Below are 16,010 nucleotides of genomic sequence, written 5' to 3' on the forward strand. Positions count from 1 at the left end.
TCCTTGGCCACTGTTTATGGAGTCAGATGAGTACCTCTGCCTGCCCTGTGCGGAGCAAAGCAGCAGAGGCATCTAGGATGCTCCGAGGGGAGCAGGAACGCAGCAGCACTTTCTTCAGTGCAGTTGCATCTTTGCTCCTGCATGTGGCCCCTGAATTCGTACAGTAAATTTTCCTTTTTTGCTTAAATCTAGTATATAGTCCATGCTGCTGAGGCTGTGGTGAGATGTCATACATAGTTGGTAGTATTGTAAATTGTTACGTTTTCTGGAAAATATTTGGCAATACGTATTAAGAATATTAAAAACATTCATATCTGTATATGCACTTGTACCACTTCTAGGAGTCTATCATGAGGGATTTATCAGATTCATGCACTTGAATATTCATGTACAATGCAATTTATGATACTGAAAAATCAGAAAAAAGCTAAATGTTCCAATTTGAATATTAGCTAACTGTATCATGATGTGTCTGTATTTTGTAATGTTATACAATTATTAAAATGTTTAGAAAAACATTTAATGGAGTAGCAAACTACTGTGCTGTGACATTAAGTGAAAAATGTGTATACAAAATACTACGTACTTTATGACTCCAGTATCATGATTTATACATGTACATGTGTATAATTAGTAAGACAAAAGTAGAACATTGCACCTAAATGTTAAAAATGGTAATTTTTGAGCAGGAGAACTAAATATGACATTTTTTTTAACTGCTTTCCTGTATTCCTTACAATAATCATGTATGTGAATAGAAAAATCCTATTATTAAAAAATTCTGTGTAAAATAATACATTATTTTAGTGTTAAAAGGAATGAGTTTTTTCTTTGTTGCATGAAAAACTTTGGAAAATTCAACATGGTGTATTTACTCCGTGTTGTGCAGTGGAATAAAGTGTGTTCTTTATCTTTTCATGGCAGGATATAAAATCTAAAACCAACAGTGTTAACCTATCAGTTGTATCAAAATTTAAATAGAAATATGTTTGTACTTATTCACAGTTGTTTTAAAAATAAATCAGCATCTATTTTAAGTAATGAAGATTAAATACATTACAGTAACATTATTTTAATGTGAATATAACTTTGCCAGATTTTAATAAAATAACAACAGTTTAGAGATACACATATATAGGTAGAATATATACTTTTTAAAATAGTAAGGCATATTTTATGATATATAATCTTTTTACCACAAAATACATATGCTTCTCAGATACGAAATAAAACTAATATGACTAGGAAGACACTACTACCTGGGACCAGAATAACACCTTTACAAGTAGTTTAATTTTTATACATGACTTTAGTAACATCATTATACAAATAAGCCATTTAGCAGGCATGTTTTGGCAGTGTGAATCTATAAGACACTGGTTGAATTTCACATAAACTTCTGCAACCTGACAACTACTGCTTAGCAAGTCTTTGTATAAAGTGTGCAGTAGCAGGTACAAGTGGGCCCCAGTTGCTAATAGGTAAATAGGCACAAAAGCTTTGCTGCCCTTTGGAAGTTGGGCAGAGCAATCTTGAGCTCTGATCTCCTGTTGCTCCTCTCAAGTTTTAACATATTCTAAGTACCTTTATGTGGAAATCAAAAATAACGGAACAAGAGCAGACTGGGGAGATGGCATTTCTACCAGTAAAATTTTCCAAATCAACACACTCATCCAGTTTCCGACATCATTCTTTGAGTGGACGTCGTCTATCTGATGCAAAATGTGGCTTTGCTTTGTTTAGTTGCAAAGGGAGAGGGAAGCTTTTGTTCAGCTTTTGTTTAGAAAAGTCAGTTCAGTACACATAATCGACTTTCTTAATTCTGAGAAGTAGCTCATGCTCATTTGGTAGTGAAGTGTTGTAGAGGAATGTTTCTCTTGCTCCATCTTCAACAAGATGACTTCACAGACAGGTTTCAAGTGTGTCACTCAACCTCAATACACGGGACAGGCTTCTTGGTAGATGAGCTTCCATTTTCTGAGGGGCGGTAGGAAAGTGTGCTCATTTTTGTGGACAGGGTTGAGTGGGATTTGGCCTTTGGGGGAATGTATTTCAGAAGCTGGAGAAAATGTTTTTTAAATTTTTTCCCCAGAAAGCCATAAAAGAGAGGATTCAGGCAATTGTTAAAATAAGCTAAGCAAATAGTGATGGGCATGGCGGTGTCGACAATATCTGAAATTTTACAGTCATGTATGATGCCCAACTGAATCAATACATCCAGAAAAGTGAATATTTGGTGGGGAACCCAGGAAAAGAAAAAGAAAAGCACAATTGCCATAATTATCTTGAAAATATCATCTTTTCTTGGTTTGTTCTTCTGAATTTCATAAGCCTTCTTTAGGGTCTTCCAAATAAGAGTATAACTTGTAAGAATGATCAGAAAAGGAAACAAGAAACCCAGTATATTCTTGGTTAGGCCCAGTCCTACGGGGAGGGTTGAATTTTGGGATTCGTAATGGAAAGCACAAACCGTGATATTGATATTCTCGATGAAAAATACATTGCGGTGGATTATAGTTGGCAAACTGGCCAAGCCAGCCAGCAGCCAAATAATGATGCAGGTGACTTTGGCCACAAGCATTGTGCGCCGAAGGCGGGACTTCATTGGGTGCACGATAGCCAGGTAGCGATCAATGCTTAGACATGTGAGTAGAAACACACTGGCATAGAGGTTGAAGCTGACGCTGGCTGAAGCGATCTTACATAGGTAATTGCCAAAGGGCCAGTGGTATTCCATAGCAGTGTAGACAGCCCATAGTGGCAAAGTCAGTAAAAAGCATAAGTCAGCCAGTGCTAAATTCAAAAGAAAAACACTGGCCACAGTCTTCAGTTTCATGTAAAAGTAAATGACAATCACCACCAAGCTGTTTCCAAATATTCCCACCACAAAGATAATACTATATAAAGTGGGGATCATGACAAATATGTAATTGTGCCTTCCAGCTTTGGGACAGTCCTCTTGGATTCTTTTAATACCATATTCGGTGGAAGAGTTGAGGATCATTTTGATCTCCTGGGTTAGCTGGTCTCAGACAGTATGCCAAATGCACCTAGAAAAAATACAAATGAAAAGGTAAAAAATTTTTAACTTCCAGTTGTAAATGAATAGGTTTATTTCTCAATCATTAATACAGTAACTCAACTTTAGTTTTTAGGAAAAAAAATAGATCATATTTTCTGGAGAAAAGCTGTGAACTGATAAAACCTAAGATTGCACATTTAAATTAAGTTTTAGAACATATTGCTTTTCTAGGAAATGATAAAGATCCTTCAGACAAGTAGACGTGGGGTCCTATGTGAATACTTATCTAGGTCCTTTGCCTTTTTTCTAGGAGTAAATCCTAGCTTCCAAATTGATTAGAAAAACATAATCTAAATTTCAGAAAATACTACTGAATTAAATTAGTTATTCAGAAAGACTTGAGTTTTTCCTGAGGCTAATTAATTTGTCTTTAACCTCAGAAATGTGACACATCCATATCTTATTCTTTGAACCATTTCTTTCATATCACAATCTTAGGTAAAAAAATTATTAGCATCCTCCCTTAAGTGGTCTGAATAGCTGCCTCTAGGTTCTGAGGAATTGATTTAAGAGGGGATAAAAGGGAGGGCTCAAGGCTTTGGGGAACAACATTCTTTCTGTGGTTTTCCAGGTCACTACAGGCAGTTACCACTTATTCTTTAACTTCCACCCCAGTCTAGCAAAAGGGCCTGAATCTCCTAACTTTTGTGCCCACAGTCCATTTCTGGAGTTAACTCTGAGGTTAACCGTTTGTCTAACAAGGATGTCAAATAAATAGATTAGGTCAGGATTATCAATAAAACATGTGTTTTGGGGGGGCTCAAGATAGCAGCAGCTTTTTAGGATTTTAGGAAGAATCAGACGCTCAGGAATGAGCTCCATAGAGACTTTTGCAAATATTTGCTCCAATATTTTACATAATCAACAATCAAGCCATTCATTTATGTGATTTAGAAAAGCATCATATTCTGCCCTAGACAAGAGTCTAACAAAAAACCCTTGGAAGGGAAGCTGAAGATGCTGTGAGGATAACATGGCAGGGTGTGGCACAGGCAGGCTCCGAGGTGAAGGCCAGCCCTAGGCACAGGCGAGGCTGGCCAGGCAGGGTAGTGGTGTTGGGTAAAGACCCTATTGCTCCACCAGGAGTGGGTCCCTAGATGAGCATGGGCGTGCTTTCCACTTGTAGCAGATGATCCTGGGTAAGGAGAGGAGCAGGAATAAGACATTAATAGTCTGCCCAGGATAGCTGCACTTGGCATCCAGGAGAGCTGGATGAACTCGCGCACTTAAGGTGGTGTCCATCTTGGTGCAAAGTGGTGCTATGAAAAGGATGAGTCTCAAGTAGCCAGATTTTAAGAGGTAACACTGGGAAAGAGAGGTTCTTAAGTGGCCTCTTTGCCTCCCCCAAGGAGGCAGTTATTCTCCCTACCCAAGTTTTTGGCTCTATGCCCTCGTCTTGTACTCAAGACTATATAATCTAAATCCCTTTCTTCTCTTTTCATTCATGGGGGCATCAGCATCCACCAACAGGCAGATGTCACATCATCTGTGGAGCCTTCCTGACTTGTGTGGGCAACTGGCTGTTCCATTTCTTGTGCTGCTTTGGCACTCTCGATGTAGGTTTTTTTTTTTTTTTTTTTTTTGCGGTACGCGGGCCTCTCTCTCACTGTTGTGGCCTCTCCCGTTTCGGAGCACAGGCTCCGGAGGCGCAGGCTCAGCAGCCATGGCTCACGGGCCTAGCCGCTCCGTGGCATGTGGGATCTTCCCGGACCGGGGCACGAACCCGTGTCCCCTGCATCGGCAGGTGGACTCTCAACCACTGCGCCACCAGGGAAGCCCTCGATGTAGGTTTTGACCTATATATTCCAATGGTATGTTGACATATCTGTCTTCTCCACTGGTTTGTCAGTGGCTTGAGGGTAAGGCCTGTTCGAAGCATCTTGTTCATTAGTATAGGCCCTGACACCTTCCTGGAAGCAGATGATAAATGTCTGGTAAATAAGAGAGCAAGTGGACAAATTGAATGAGTGAATATTATATAACTTAAAGCTACAAGTAGAGAGTATTGAGACTAATTTCTAGGGGCTAATGAAATCAATTTACATTCTGCTCCCAAAGAATCTGACAGAAAATACTCAGTGTCAACCTGGGCTTCACCTTGGATAACAAGCCAAAACCCAAACCCAAATCTAATCCCGAACCAAACCAAACCATACTGACAAAAAAATAAAAAACCTTGGCACTTTTAGAAATCTGTAGTTTACAAAACAGAAGAAGATAAAAATAAGGAATTACTTAGTAGAAACTAGGGCTAGGCTCTCAGGAAGGTTTGACCTACTTCTTCCTTACCCAGAAGGATTTCTCTACACTTTCCTGATTTTTTCAGTTTTTAAAAAAGTCGTAATTACTGAAATCATGCCAATTTAAAAGTATAAATTCATTTAGGTAAACAAATACTCTATTAAAAATTAAATGCTTCTTAAAAAGCCTATGAGCTAGCAGTCATTTATACCTTAAAGTGGATTAATTTACTTATTTGCTCTCCTTCTAACATCTAGTTGTGATAAGTTGGATTTTGCCTAGGAAAAAATTGGAAATGTCAAGGTTAAAGAATCTCAAAGATTAAAAGTAGCCTGGGTTGAACTGAAAATAGGGCAGAGTTAAATATTTGTTTCAGTTTGGGCATAAGGGCACTAAATGTTAGGAAGGAATAAACCGGATTCATTAGGATTCCTTGGGTGCCCTGAGCTTGGGTGCACAAGAGTAGGGAGGAAACTCTCTTTCCTCTCTTGACCTCACTTTGAGGGCACACAACTCTTGCTGGTCCCATTTTTTGTCTAGAGGGGGTAGAACTTTATTGACTAGGCTGGAACTATAACCATCATTTATAAAAGAATTTCAGTGGAAAAATTTGCATTTGAAAGGACCAATTTATAAACATGGTTTTGGACTCCAGTTCCTTCACATTCTGAGGTCAGCCTTTTCTTAAGTTTCCATCGATCCATATTGACTCATATTTAAAATGTAAAAGGTTGCTCTGAACACCTAGGGAAACATCCCTGGAAGTTTGAATGAGGTATATATTATTTTAATGAGTATATTATTTGAGAAACTCTGGGCATAGCGTTGAATATACTAACTGGAAGGACATTTTATATAAATGTTTCTATAAGTAATGACCAAAACTTTCTATCTACTAAGGCGTCGGGGAGAGGAATTTCAGGGAATGAAAATAGCAGGAGCAAGTACAAGAAAGCAGAAATGCAAATAGTGTGTTCAGCAGGCAGTCATCCATTCGTTCCGTATTCACTAAACACCTACTATGTGCTGGGGTCAGGGATGCAAAGTGAATAAAGTCACAGTCCTTCTCCTGCTTTGGATGATTTGAGTCTAGCTGGGGGAACAGGAGCCTTAAAGCCAAAATTATCTCCACTGTGTTGAATACTATACCATACCAGAGGCATGTGGAATGTTCTGTATTTTTCACTGACCCAGCTTGATGGTGGGAATGTCCAGGAGTTATCAGGCACATTTCCCAGAGATGGCACTTGGACTTTGGAGGATGTATGGGAAACAGAGTGGTTAGAAGTTAAAGGCAACCACCTGGCCAGCTAAGGTGGAATAGAGATTTCGTTATTGCTTGAACTTTTCCCTCCTTATAAATGTCTGAAGCTTCATCTATGGGAAACTGCTCTTGTAAATTTACAGATATTGTACAACCTTCCAGGCAGGGGTGTGGGGTCTGAATGTGTACTGGATGGGAGGGTGACACAGGCCATGCTGGTAGGTAAGAAATATTGTTCTCTCAGTCTGCACTGTTGCCACTCATAGGCTTCCCTAGAGAAACCTGGTTCTTGAGAAAGAGAGAAAATGGAACGCTTATGATTGGAGTCACCTTAGATTGATGATAAACAAGTGGTAAAGAGTAGGGTGTTTTTCTGTTTGAAGCTTGAAAGTATGCTATTTTGGTGAGCAGCTGAAGGAGAGAGAGATGTGATCTCCTAGGACACCAAACTTTTGAGTCCCAGAAAGCAGGTACTTTTCTGTTTCATCCTGCTTTTTCTTCCAGTAGGGTTATAAGCAGGTAGGATACTGATTAGAAACACAGGAGGATCCACCTCTCTCTATTTCTGGGTCTCACTGTAGCTTTTACTCAGGCTCTGTGGTTTACATGAATTCCACAACATCATTTCCTCTTGAGGTAAACAAGATGGAATTTGGAGTCAAAATGCTTGTAATGGAATCTTCCTTTACCACGTACAAATGTGTGTGGCTCTGGATAAGTCACCCAATTTTTCTCTGAACATAAGCCTCAGTTTCCTCATCTGTAAGAAATGGGAGCAATGATTCTTACTGCACTTAATTATTGTAGTAATTAAATGCAATAACTTGAAAGTACTGGGCCTATCTTTCAAATAGTAAGTGTTTAATAAATGTGTTTTATTTGAATCTTTACTATTATTTTTTTGAATGCAAGGCAAGTGCTGACTCAGCCATGGATCAAAAAAGCATGAGAGATTTAAAAAAAAGGTTTATCATTGGTAAGCTTTTGCCATTAAAAGGCTAAAAATACCAAGCTGTTTTTCTTTCAAAGTATGAGTAAAAAATAATCTTAAGCAGATGAATAAATATGCCATGAGTCAGGTGGGAACTTTCAGTCTGCTACAAACACAAGGTTGGTTCACGGTGGCCACACCACATTTATCTACTGCTTGCTTTAGTAGGAGTTACCTTTCATTCCGTGACAGCTTCCCTGGTTCTTAAAAACGAACCTAAGAAAGAAGATTTTCTTTTTTTCTTTCTTTTTTAATTCTAAGAATATTTCCCCAAGACTTTTGATTAGAATATTAATACCTCCTTAAGCTTTTAGGCAAGCCAAAACCAATCTAATTAAATTGTTCATTACAAGCTCCTTTTTTAATGAGTTTGCAATCTGAAGAAAAAAAAATACCCCGAAGTTTCCTATGATAATAAAGAGAGAACTAAACAACCAAATAATTATATTTTAGGATAATCTATCAAAGTATCTTTCTTTTTTAAAAAATTCTCTTTAATTTTATTATCTCCTTTTATTTATTTTTAAAAATATTTATTTATTTGGTTGCACTGGGTCTTAGTTGCAGCAGGCGGGCTCCTTAGTTGTGCTCTGGGGCTCCTTAGTTGTGGCATGTGAACTCTCAGTTGCGGCATGCACGTGGGATCTAGTTCCCTGCCCAGGGATCGAACCCAGGCCCCCTGCATTGGGAGCATGGAGTCTTAACCACTGTGCCCCAAAATATCTTTCTTAAATATCAAAAAGAGTAGGCCAGTGTTTGTTATTTGCCTGTAGTGCTGGACAGCTCAATACACCATCCTGTTCAAAAGGCATTCTCTTTATTGCTCCTATCTTATAATTCAGACATTAGAAAGCAACTGTTTCTGCTCCTGTGTGTTCTTCCCCTAGTAATGAATGAGGCATTCTACAGGGAACAACTGTTAGTATCCATTTGTGAATTCACTGAATCATAGAAGTTGGCATTCAAATTTTTAGGGTTTCTACTTGTTTCTTTTTCAAATCCACTTGTTCTTATTTCTTAACCTTCTGTTCTTATTTTATGGGGTCTATTTCTACCCTTATCTCCTTAACCGTTCTGAACATCTGTGTGTGAAAAGCCCCTATCCAATTGCTTTACTATTTGTAGTTCTTCAGGTATAAATTCTATTTGTTTCATCTATAGACGCTGTTACTTGGCATTTGCCTTCATTTTAGGTTTCATAATCTTTGCGAGTTAATCTCTAGTAGGAATTAACTTCTTTAGTAGGCCTGAGTGGATGGCAGTGGTGGTAAAATTTCTGCTTGGGCATACAACACTCACTTGATCTGGAAAAGTTTTAATGCCAATTCTCAGCCTAGTTTCCAACCCCTTACTTTGCAGATACTGCAGATTAGGCCCTCTACCCATTCTCAAATTTTTGCCCGTCTACAGAAGTTATTTTAGCCTTTGGTCACAATGGGAAGTAATTTTCCAGTCCTGGCTTTAACCAGGAAACCCAGTGTCCGTGGCCTTCAGTACATGAGCTTAATGGCCTTTACTTCCATTCTGGTAAAGTCATTAGAACTCTATCTCAGCTGTGTATCTGGTGTTGGTTCTTCTCTGGCCCCTGTGGTCTCAATTCTTATATGGAGCTGTAATGGGATATTTTATGTATTTAGAGAAAAAAGGTAATATCCATGATTGCTTAATCCATTATCTTCATCTTGACTGGAAGTTGCCCTACACATTATTTGGTGATAATGGTTAAGTTTCTTGGATCCAATAAGCTTTGAAGTATAGTCTTGTCCCTCTTCTTGCGCTCCCTGCCCCATCCTGACCTTTGATGAAGCATCCAGGCCTTTCTGGGTGACACTTTCCTCCAGGCCCGTAATGCTGGCAGCCATGACGAAGGGAGCATGGCAAAGAGCCTGCATCATAAGGCAGGTGACCAGAATTACTCTCAAGTCAGATCCACAGGAGAATGCAGTGCTTTTGGTCAGCAATTCCCGCCTAACTTCTCTACGTTAAGTACTTTTCTTGGAGATGATTTTGTTTGCCTCTGCAATTCCCAGATTAATCTTTCTCTTAACACAAAAGATATTTTATTAAAATTATTAATGCCATACTAATTACATACTTAAGATTCAATCTCTTCAAACTTAATGAATGCAAGTGTGGTATGTCTACGTGGTAAGTAGTGGTGTCTGGCCCTCTTCCTAAGTCAATGTCATCCACCGTGGCCTGCCCTCACAAGAAATGAAAACAGCGCAAGCTACTTTTTTATTTCTGCTCATACCATATGTAACCAACTGTAGTGACGGTGGTTAAATATTCTGTCATCCTCAACCAGTCCTCCCCTTTGCTTTGTCCAAAACAGCCCAAGAACCTAAAGACTCAGCTTTAAGAAAGGAAATTCAGAAATTCCTTCCAAGTCGGGGTATAAATTTCAAGGAAAGTAAAATATTAATCCTAAATTTTTGCTTCCTGGAAATTATTCAGTACTTTAATATCTAATAATATAACACTAAACTACAATTAAATTTCTCTCCACTCGAGAAGCTCCAATTTATCATAGATTATAGTTTAAACAAGTCAGTTGTGATGAATATCCCAAGCTCGCCAAACAACTCTCTTCATTCCTATGCTATTTCCTCCCACTCATGGCTATCCTAAACTCTTGGCTATTTCTGTAGTATGATTTTTTTTTTAATTTCAGAAAGGAAAGATAGGGATGAAAGATATGTGATTAAGTCTAATCAGGTGCTTAATAATCTTCCTTTGACACACTGGTTAGTAGAAAATAGTCTTTTTATGTTAAATATAGAAGGCAATGGAAGGTTTTTCAGTGAGTTTAGAAAGAGTAGTGTTCCAGAGACTAGGAGAAAAGGAAAATAACATCTAACTTGGAAGAAAGCTTGTACATACATGAACCCCTGTCCTTTACTACTTCCAACTTCCTCAAATTTATGGACTCATAGAATCTCCCTGAGGGAATCATAACCACATTTCGAAAGATTAGTATCTTGGCCATCAAGGTGGAGGAAACCTCATTTTTTTTTTTTTTTTTTTGCGGTACGCGGGCCTCTCACTGTGTGGCCTCTCCCGTTGCGGAGCACAGGCTCCAGACGCGCAGGCTCAGCGGCCATGGCTCACGGGCCCAGCCGCTCTGCGGCATGTGGGATCTTCCCGGACTGGGGCACGAACCCGTGTCCCCTGCATCGGCAGGCGGACTCTCAACCACTGCGCCACCAGGGAAGCCCCCTCATTTTTAATATATGGCTTTCGGAGACTGTTTACAAGCTTTTCTTTTTCTAAAGATGAAAAACGCAGCTCCTAGGTGGGCATCTCAGTCAACAACAGCTGCTTTATCCAACTTGTGAACAAAAGCCCAGATTTCATCTGTGAAGCCACTCCACATTTGCCTCTTTGAGACTTTAAATCGGGAGCAGACACTGCTTATTTCTTTTCAAATTCCACTTTAAGGGGTATGAGGAAAGTTATTGGGAAGGAAAGGATGCACTAATTAATTTATACCCTTAAGAAATGATGATAATAGTATAGAATTTGTATGTATTATGAGTTTTATGTTAGAGGTTATGGCATATAACCATATATGGCATATGACATGGCAATTCATTTCAGTTTAAAGTTTTTACTGTTATGCAAATCAGATAACCATAAATTTTAAATGAAGCTAGAAGAATTAAATATTCAGTATATTGTACATGTTTCCCCAAATTGCCAAGTGTCCTAATTGAAGCAGAAATATTCTTTGGATGATAGTCTACAAATTGGTCCTGCACAATGTGTAAGGAGACTTGGGTTCTAATTTTGGCTTTCCCACTCACTAGCAAGGTGACCTTGAACCAGTCACTTAGCTTCTCTAGGTTTCTGTATCGTCGGGGAGCTGGTACATGCTTCAGAAAATCTCCTGAAACACTGAAATTTCATAATCTCTCTTCTGAATAGGTATACATCTTTTGTATACAATCTACAGAAGATATATATTAGGTAGATATACAAAAGGTATACAATAATGGCTCGACAAGTAGAAATTACCCAATAAATCATTAAATCAGCCAGCTATTTGTTTGTCTATTGATACAGATATTATTAGTATCACAATGAGTTAATAACATTCTGTAATTAAATATAAAAACTCTTTTTTATTTAAAATGAAATGAAAAGAATTTTACCTTTTACTGAAGATGAATAAAGAAACTCTACTTAAGCTCATTATGTTATAGTGACAGTGCGTTCCCCCCCACCCCATTTTTTAGATTAACTATTAACCCAAAGAAATGTTTCCCCAGCAGAGCATTTGGATAGCTGGTTGTGACTCCAGGTTGATGAGGTCAAGATTATAGGTTTGGACGCCATCTAGACTAGCTGTTTTCACTCCATTTATGGTCAAAGACTATGAGCCTCTCAGACATCCCATGTGTTATTCACTGGCAATTCCAGGTGAAAGGGTAAAGACAGATTGATTCATGGCTGCAAGTCAAAATTAAAAGTATGCCCTGCAGTTAGGGAGTCAAGATTATATCATCCTATGAAAAAGGTGGCACAATATGTTATTGTTAAAATAACTTATTCAAAATGAACCTATTCTCAGATTCTCTGTGGGGAAAATACAACTTTTTAAAGTTTAGCATATACTCAGAGTGGTTCAGTTGCCCAGATAAAACATAGAGGTGAGGGCAGAGGAACCTCACAGTAATATACTATTTAGAATAATACTTCAAAGTATTATATTGTCAGTGTTTTGATGAGCTAAATGGACTTTTGTGCCAAGAAAATGAATTCTGTAAGGGTTATGTCCATTTGATTTTTATCACAGAGTTACATTTTTTTTCAGATACAGTTTTGTATACTACTTTTAATTTTGCTTTTTACATTAAAATGTCATAAAAATGGAGAGATATTAGAATGGTTTGACAGAGAAAGCACTGGAATAGAGTCCTGTCCAATGACTTGTTTTGTCACTAAAATCATACATAGGTAACTTAATCTCTTACTTTGTTATCCCTTAAATATTACAAAGTATTTGGAATGGGAATACCAATACCTATTCTCACCTCTATTTCATAGATTGTTAAAGTTAAAAAGTGAGGTCTTTGGAAGGTATGGAGACACTCTGAAAATATAAGCTTTCTATAATGCAAGGATAAATGAAATGAACTTCATGAAAGAAAACTCAGAACTTCAAAAGATTAATGGAATTTTTTCATTCAGAAATTCAGCAGAAATATTTTTGATTATTGTAATCTAATGCTTTTACTTCAAGAATTATAACAAGGTACTTGATTAATGCTGAAAGGTAAAATGATAAGATATTGTATAGCTTCTACATTTACATTGTAGCAGCAAATGTTTGTGTACAACGTGGGACCCTCAGGCTAAATCTGATTGACAGATATATTTTCTTTGGCCCCCAAAGTGCTTATAGCTTTTGGGATTTGAATACTCTGTGGTTCACTAATCCCCACCATTCTCTCTTTTCTGATTCTTTAGGTCAGTGCTGTTCAAAAGAAATACAATGTGAGCCACATATGTAATTAAACATTTTCTAGTAGCCACATTAAAAAATAAAAAGGAACAGGTGACATTAATTTTGGTAATATATTTTATTTAACCCAATATACCCAAAATATTGTCATTTCAACATGTAATCAATATAACAATTATTGAGATATTTTACTTTTTTTTTTTGTACCAAGTCTTCAAAAGCCAGAGTATAGTTTGTTTCCAGCACATCTTAGTTGAAACTAGCCACACTTCAAGTGCTCAGTCACCACTTGGGGCAGGCCACTGAACTGGACAGCACAGCACATGTGCTTCCCTCATGTAAGTCACCTACCTAGCCCTTCTAGCAATGGTCCTGAAAACGTGGTCCCTGGAACAGCGGCGTCACCATCACCTGGGAATCCCTTGGGAATGCAAATCTTAGGCCTCACCGCAGACCTACTGAATTAGAAACCCTGTGGGTGAGGTCCCACAAAATTTTAATGAGCCCTCCAGGTGATTCTGATGCATGCTAACATTTAAAAACCACTGCCCTACTGGCATCTTCATTTGTAACCCTTGCTTATGTGCTCTGTGCCTGTCATGACTCATAGGCAAAACCAAATACAACAAACGACAAAAGTGCCATCAGATGAAATGTTTTCATTTGGCCCCTTTGAGGCATTAAAACCTGAAGAAATAGGACAAATTCCTAAATGCAGCTTGAGAATTACACATTGAACTCTGTATTTCAGGATTGGAGTAGCTAAGGGGAGCTGAACAGGAGTCATCTAGTCAAATAACCCTTGCACCTACTCCTAGATGTCTGGAATTTCTTTAACTGGGGTGGGGTGGATGATACCCACATCTATACCCCCATTAGAACCAAGATCTACCTGCAGGAGAAGACATGCTGACTCAGGTGAGAGCCAGAGTTAAGGCCGTGGAAGAGTGTGGTGCTGGGAACCAAAGACCTGAATCAAGTACACGATTTACCTCTTACGAGCTATGAAGTTTTTAGCTTTTCACCAAACCTACGACTCATCTTATTCATCTGGAAAATAACGATAATGAAGTTCATGATAATGATGAAGTGAAAAATTATCTGTCCAGTCTGGCTCACAATACCATTGTGAACATCAAATGAGATCATGTATGTGGAGATGCTATGAGATCCTGTAGCTTTAAGACTTTTGTTAGTGTTATTAAAATCCACTGTGGTATAAATGACCAATTTTTCCCTTGCAGCAAATATGGATAAGAAGGATTGGAAAACTGCATGTGATTCTGGAAGGAGAAGAAGCTAAAGGACCAGAAAGGGGTGGAAAGGCTCAGAGAGGGGCTTGAAGGCACTGCTAGTGAGCTTCTTGACCAGTTTTTCCAGCTCTAATCATGTTCTTGAATACCTATATAATTTTAAAATATAAATTACAGTGATACTACACCACTGATTTTAATAAAAAAAAGTTTAGACCATTCTATCTCCCATTATTTACCTCTCCATTCATTTCTATGTGGGGCTACTTGTGTTCTCTAATTAATCACCCTGTGATAAGAGGCACGGATGCTGGGCCAATAAAAGGTAAACAACACTTTGCCAACTGAAAAATACGATGAGATACCGGTGACTGCTGCTTCCTATGAAAACTTCATTAGCAATAAATGAGTTACCAGATGTCACCTATCAGATTTGAAATTAAAATATATTCCCAGTATTTGTGTGCAGTCTGAGGAGGACAAAAAAATGAACTGTTTCCAAGAGAGCTGCATAAGATAATGCACCTCTTTGCCTTCGATTGTTTGTTTCTCCTCTAAAGGTAGAATAAATGCATCCCTTGGTTTGTACAGGGGAAATATAGCTTTTTTGCATACAAGGTTATGCAGTGAAGTGGCACATTACTCATACAGCAGCAGCCCTTTAAGGACAAGGTGAATGTTTTCAAACATTCTGTACCACACCAAGACCACCATCTCCTCTTGTTTTTAACTTTGCCATAGCAATTTCTGTCTTTTGTCACCTTCACTTTCAGCAAGCAATTTCTGCTTTTATTACCAACAATAAAACTGTTCAACTCAGCAACTGTCAGCGTTGACTCCATTTTTTCCCCCGTTAGTGCTTCCTTTTTATCATGAGATATGAAACCTCTCCTCTTGTTCTTCTGGCTGGCTAAGCCGACTGCGTTCTGGTCCTCAAAGTCACAAGCCTCTGATCGGAAAGCAACTGTGGTTAAGGAGGAAATCCCACAGTAGGATATCGGACAGCACACTTTCACTTGAGCCAGCAGAAATTTCAAATGATAAGCCAGTGTGGTAGAAATATCTAACACTCTCTAGTTTTTATAAACAAGTTTTTTGGCAGAAGAAGGCCCATGTTCCTTTGCAATTTCAAAATCTCCACGGTTTTTTGGTTCCAACTAAAGACCACAACTGTTCAAAACTGTTTATTTCTTTTCCTCCCTAGTTTATTTTTGTTCTTATCTCCTGTGAGATAGGTGAAACATAAATCAAATTAAGAGGGTGAACTTAATCACCCTCACTCCCAAGAAATATTTACACAGAATTTCTTTACACAAAGAAATTCCCCAAAGCACTTAAAAGCTTATTTCTGGGTCATTTACTACTCATCAGATGCTGGGGATGCAGGATCTACTGACCTTCGCATAAAGGAAGCCAGAACATCTTTGAAATAATTAGCTACGTCAATGAAGAAAATGTCAATTTAAACTTTTTAGCTGCATAACTTCAGCACAAAGTTACACACAAGTGTTCAAATAAACTTATTGTTTTATACTCTTCTGTGCTTCAGCTGGTATCTGATTCACATGGGGGACTTATAATAATAGTGGCTTAATATTAACAATAGGAACATTTATGATTAATTGAATGCTTACTATATGCCAAGTATTATGCTAATTGCTTTCATCTCTGTAAGAGCCCTGTTATGAACTGAATTGTGTCCCCCCAACCCC

At 38.2% G+C, this 16,010-nt stretch overlaps 1 protein-coding gene across 2 annotated transcripts in view; it reads right to left on the bottom strand.

The window, feature by feature from the left end:
* Window positions 1-1,067: 1,067 nt before the first annotated feature.
* The window catches only part of AGTR1 (angiotensin II receptor type 1), a 45,056-nt gene continuing 30,113 nt past the window's right edge, over window positions 1,068-16,010 (bottom strand). For both annotated transcript variants that reach the window (XM_060297625.1, XM_030873516.2), the window contains one exon: window positions 1,068-3,050. In XM_060297625.1, coding sequence (XP_060153608.1) covers window positions 1,925-3,004 — 1,080 coding nt within the window. In that variant the 5' untranslated portion in view covers window positions 3,005-3,050 and the 3' untranslated portion in view covers window positions 1,068-1,924. The remainder of the gene's footprint in view (window positions 3,051-16,010) is intronic.

This window comes from Globicephala melas, chromosome 4 (genome assembly GCF_963455315.2).
Source record: "Globicephala melas chromosome 4, mGloMel1.2, whole genome shotgun sequence".
Classification (NCBI taxonomy): Eukaryota; Metazoa; Chordata; class Mammalia; order Artiodactyla; family Delphinidae; genus Globicephala; species Globicephala melas.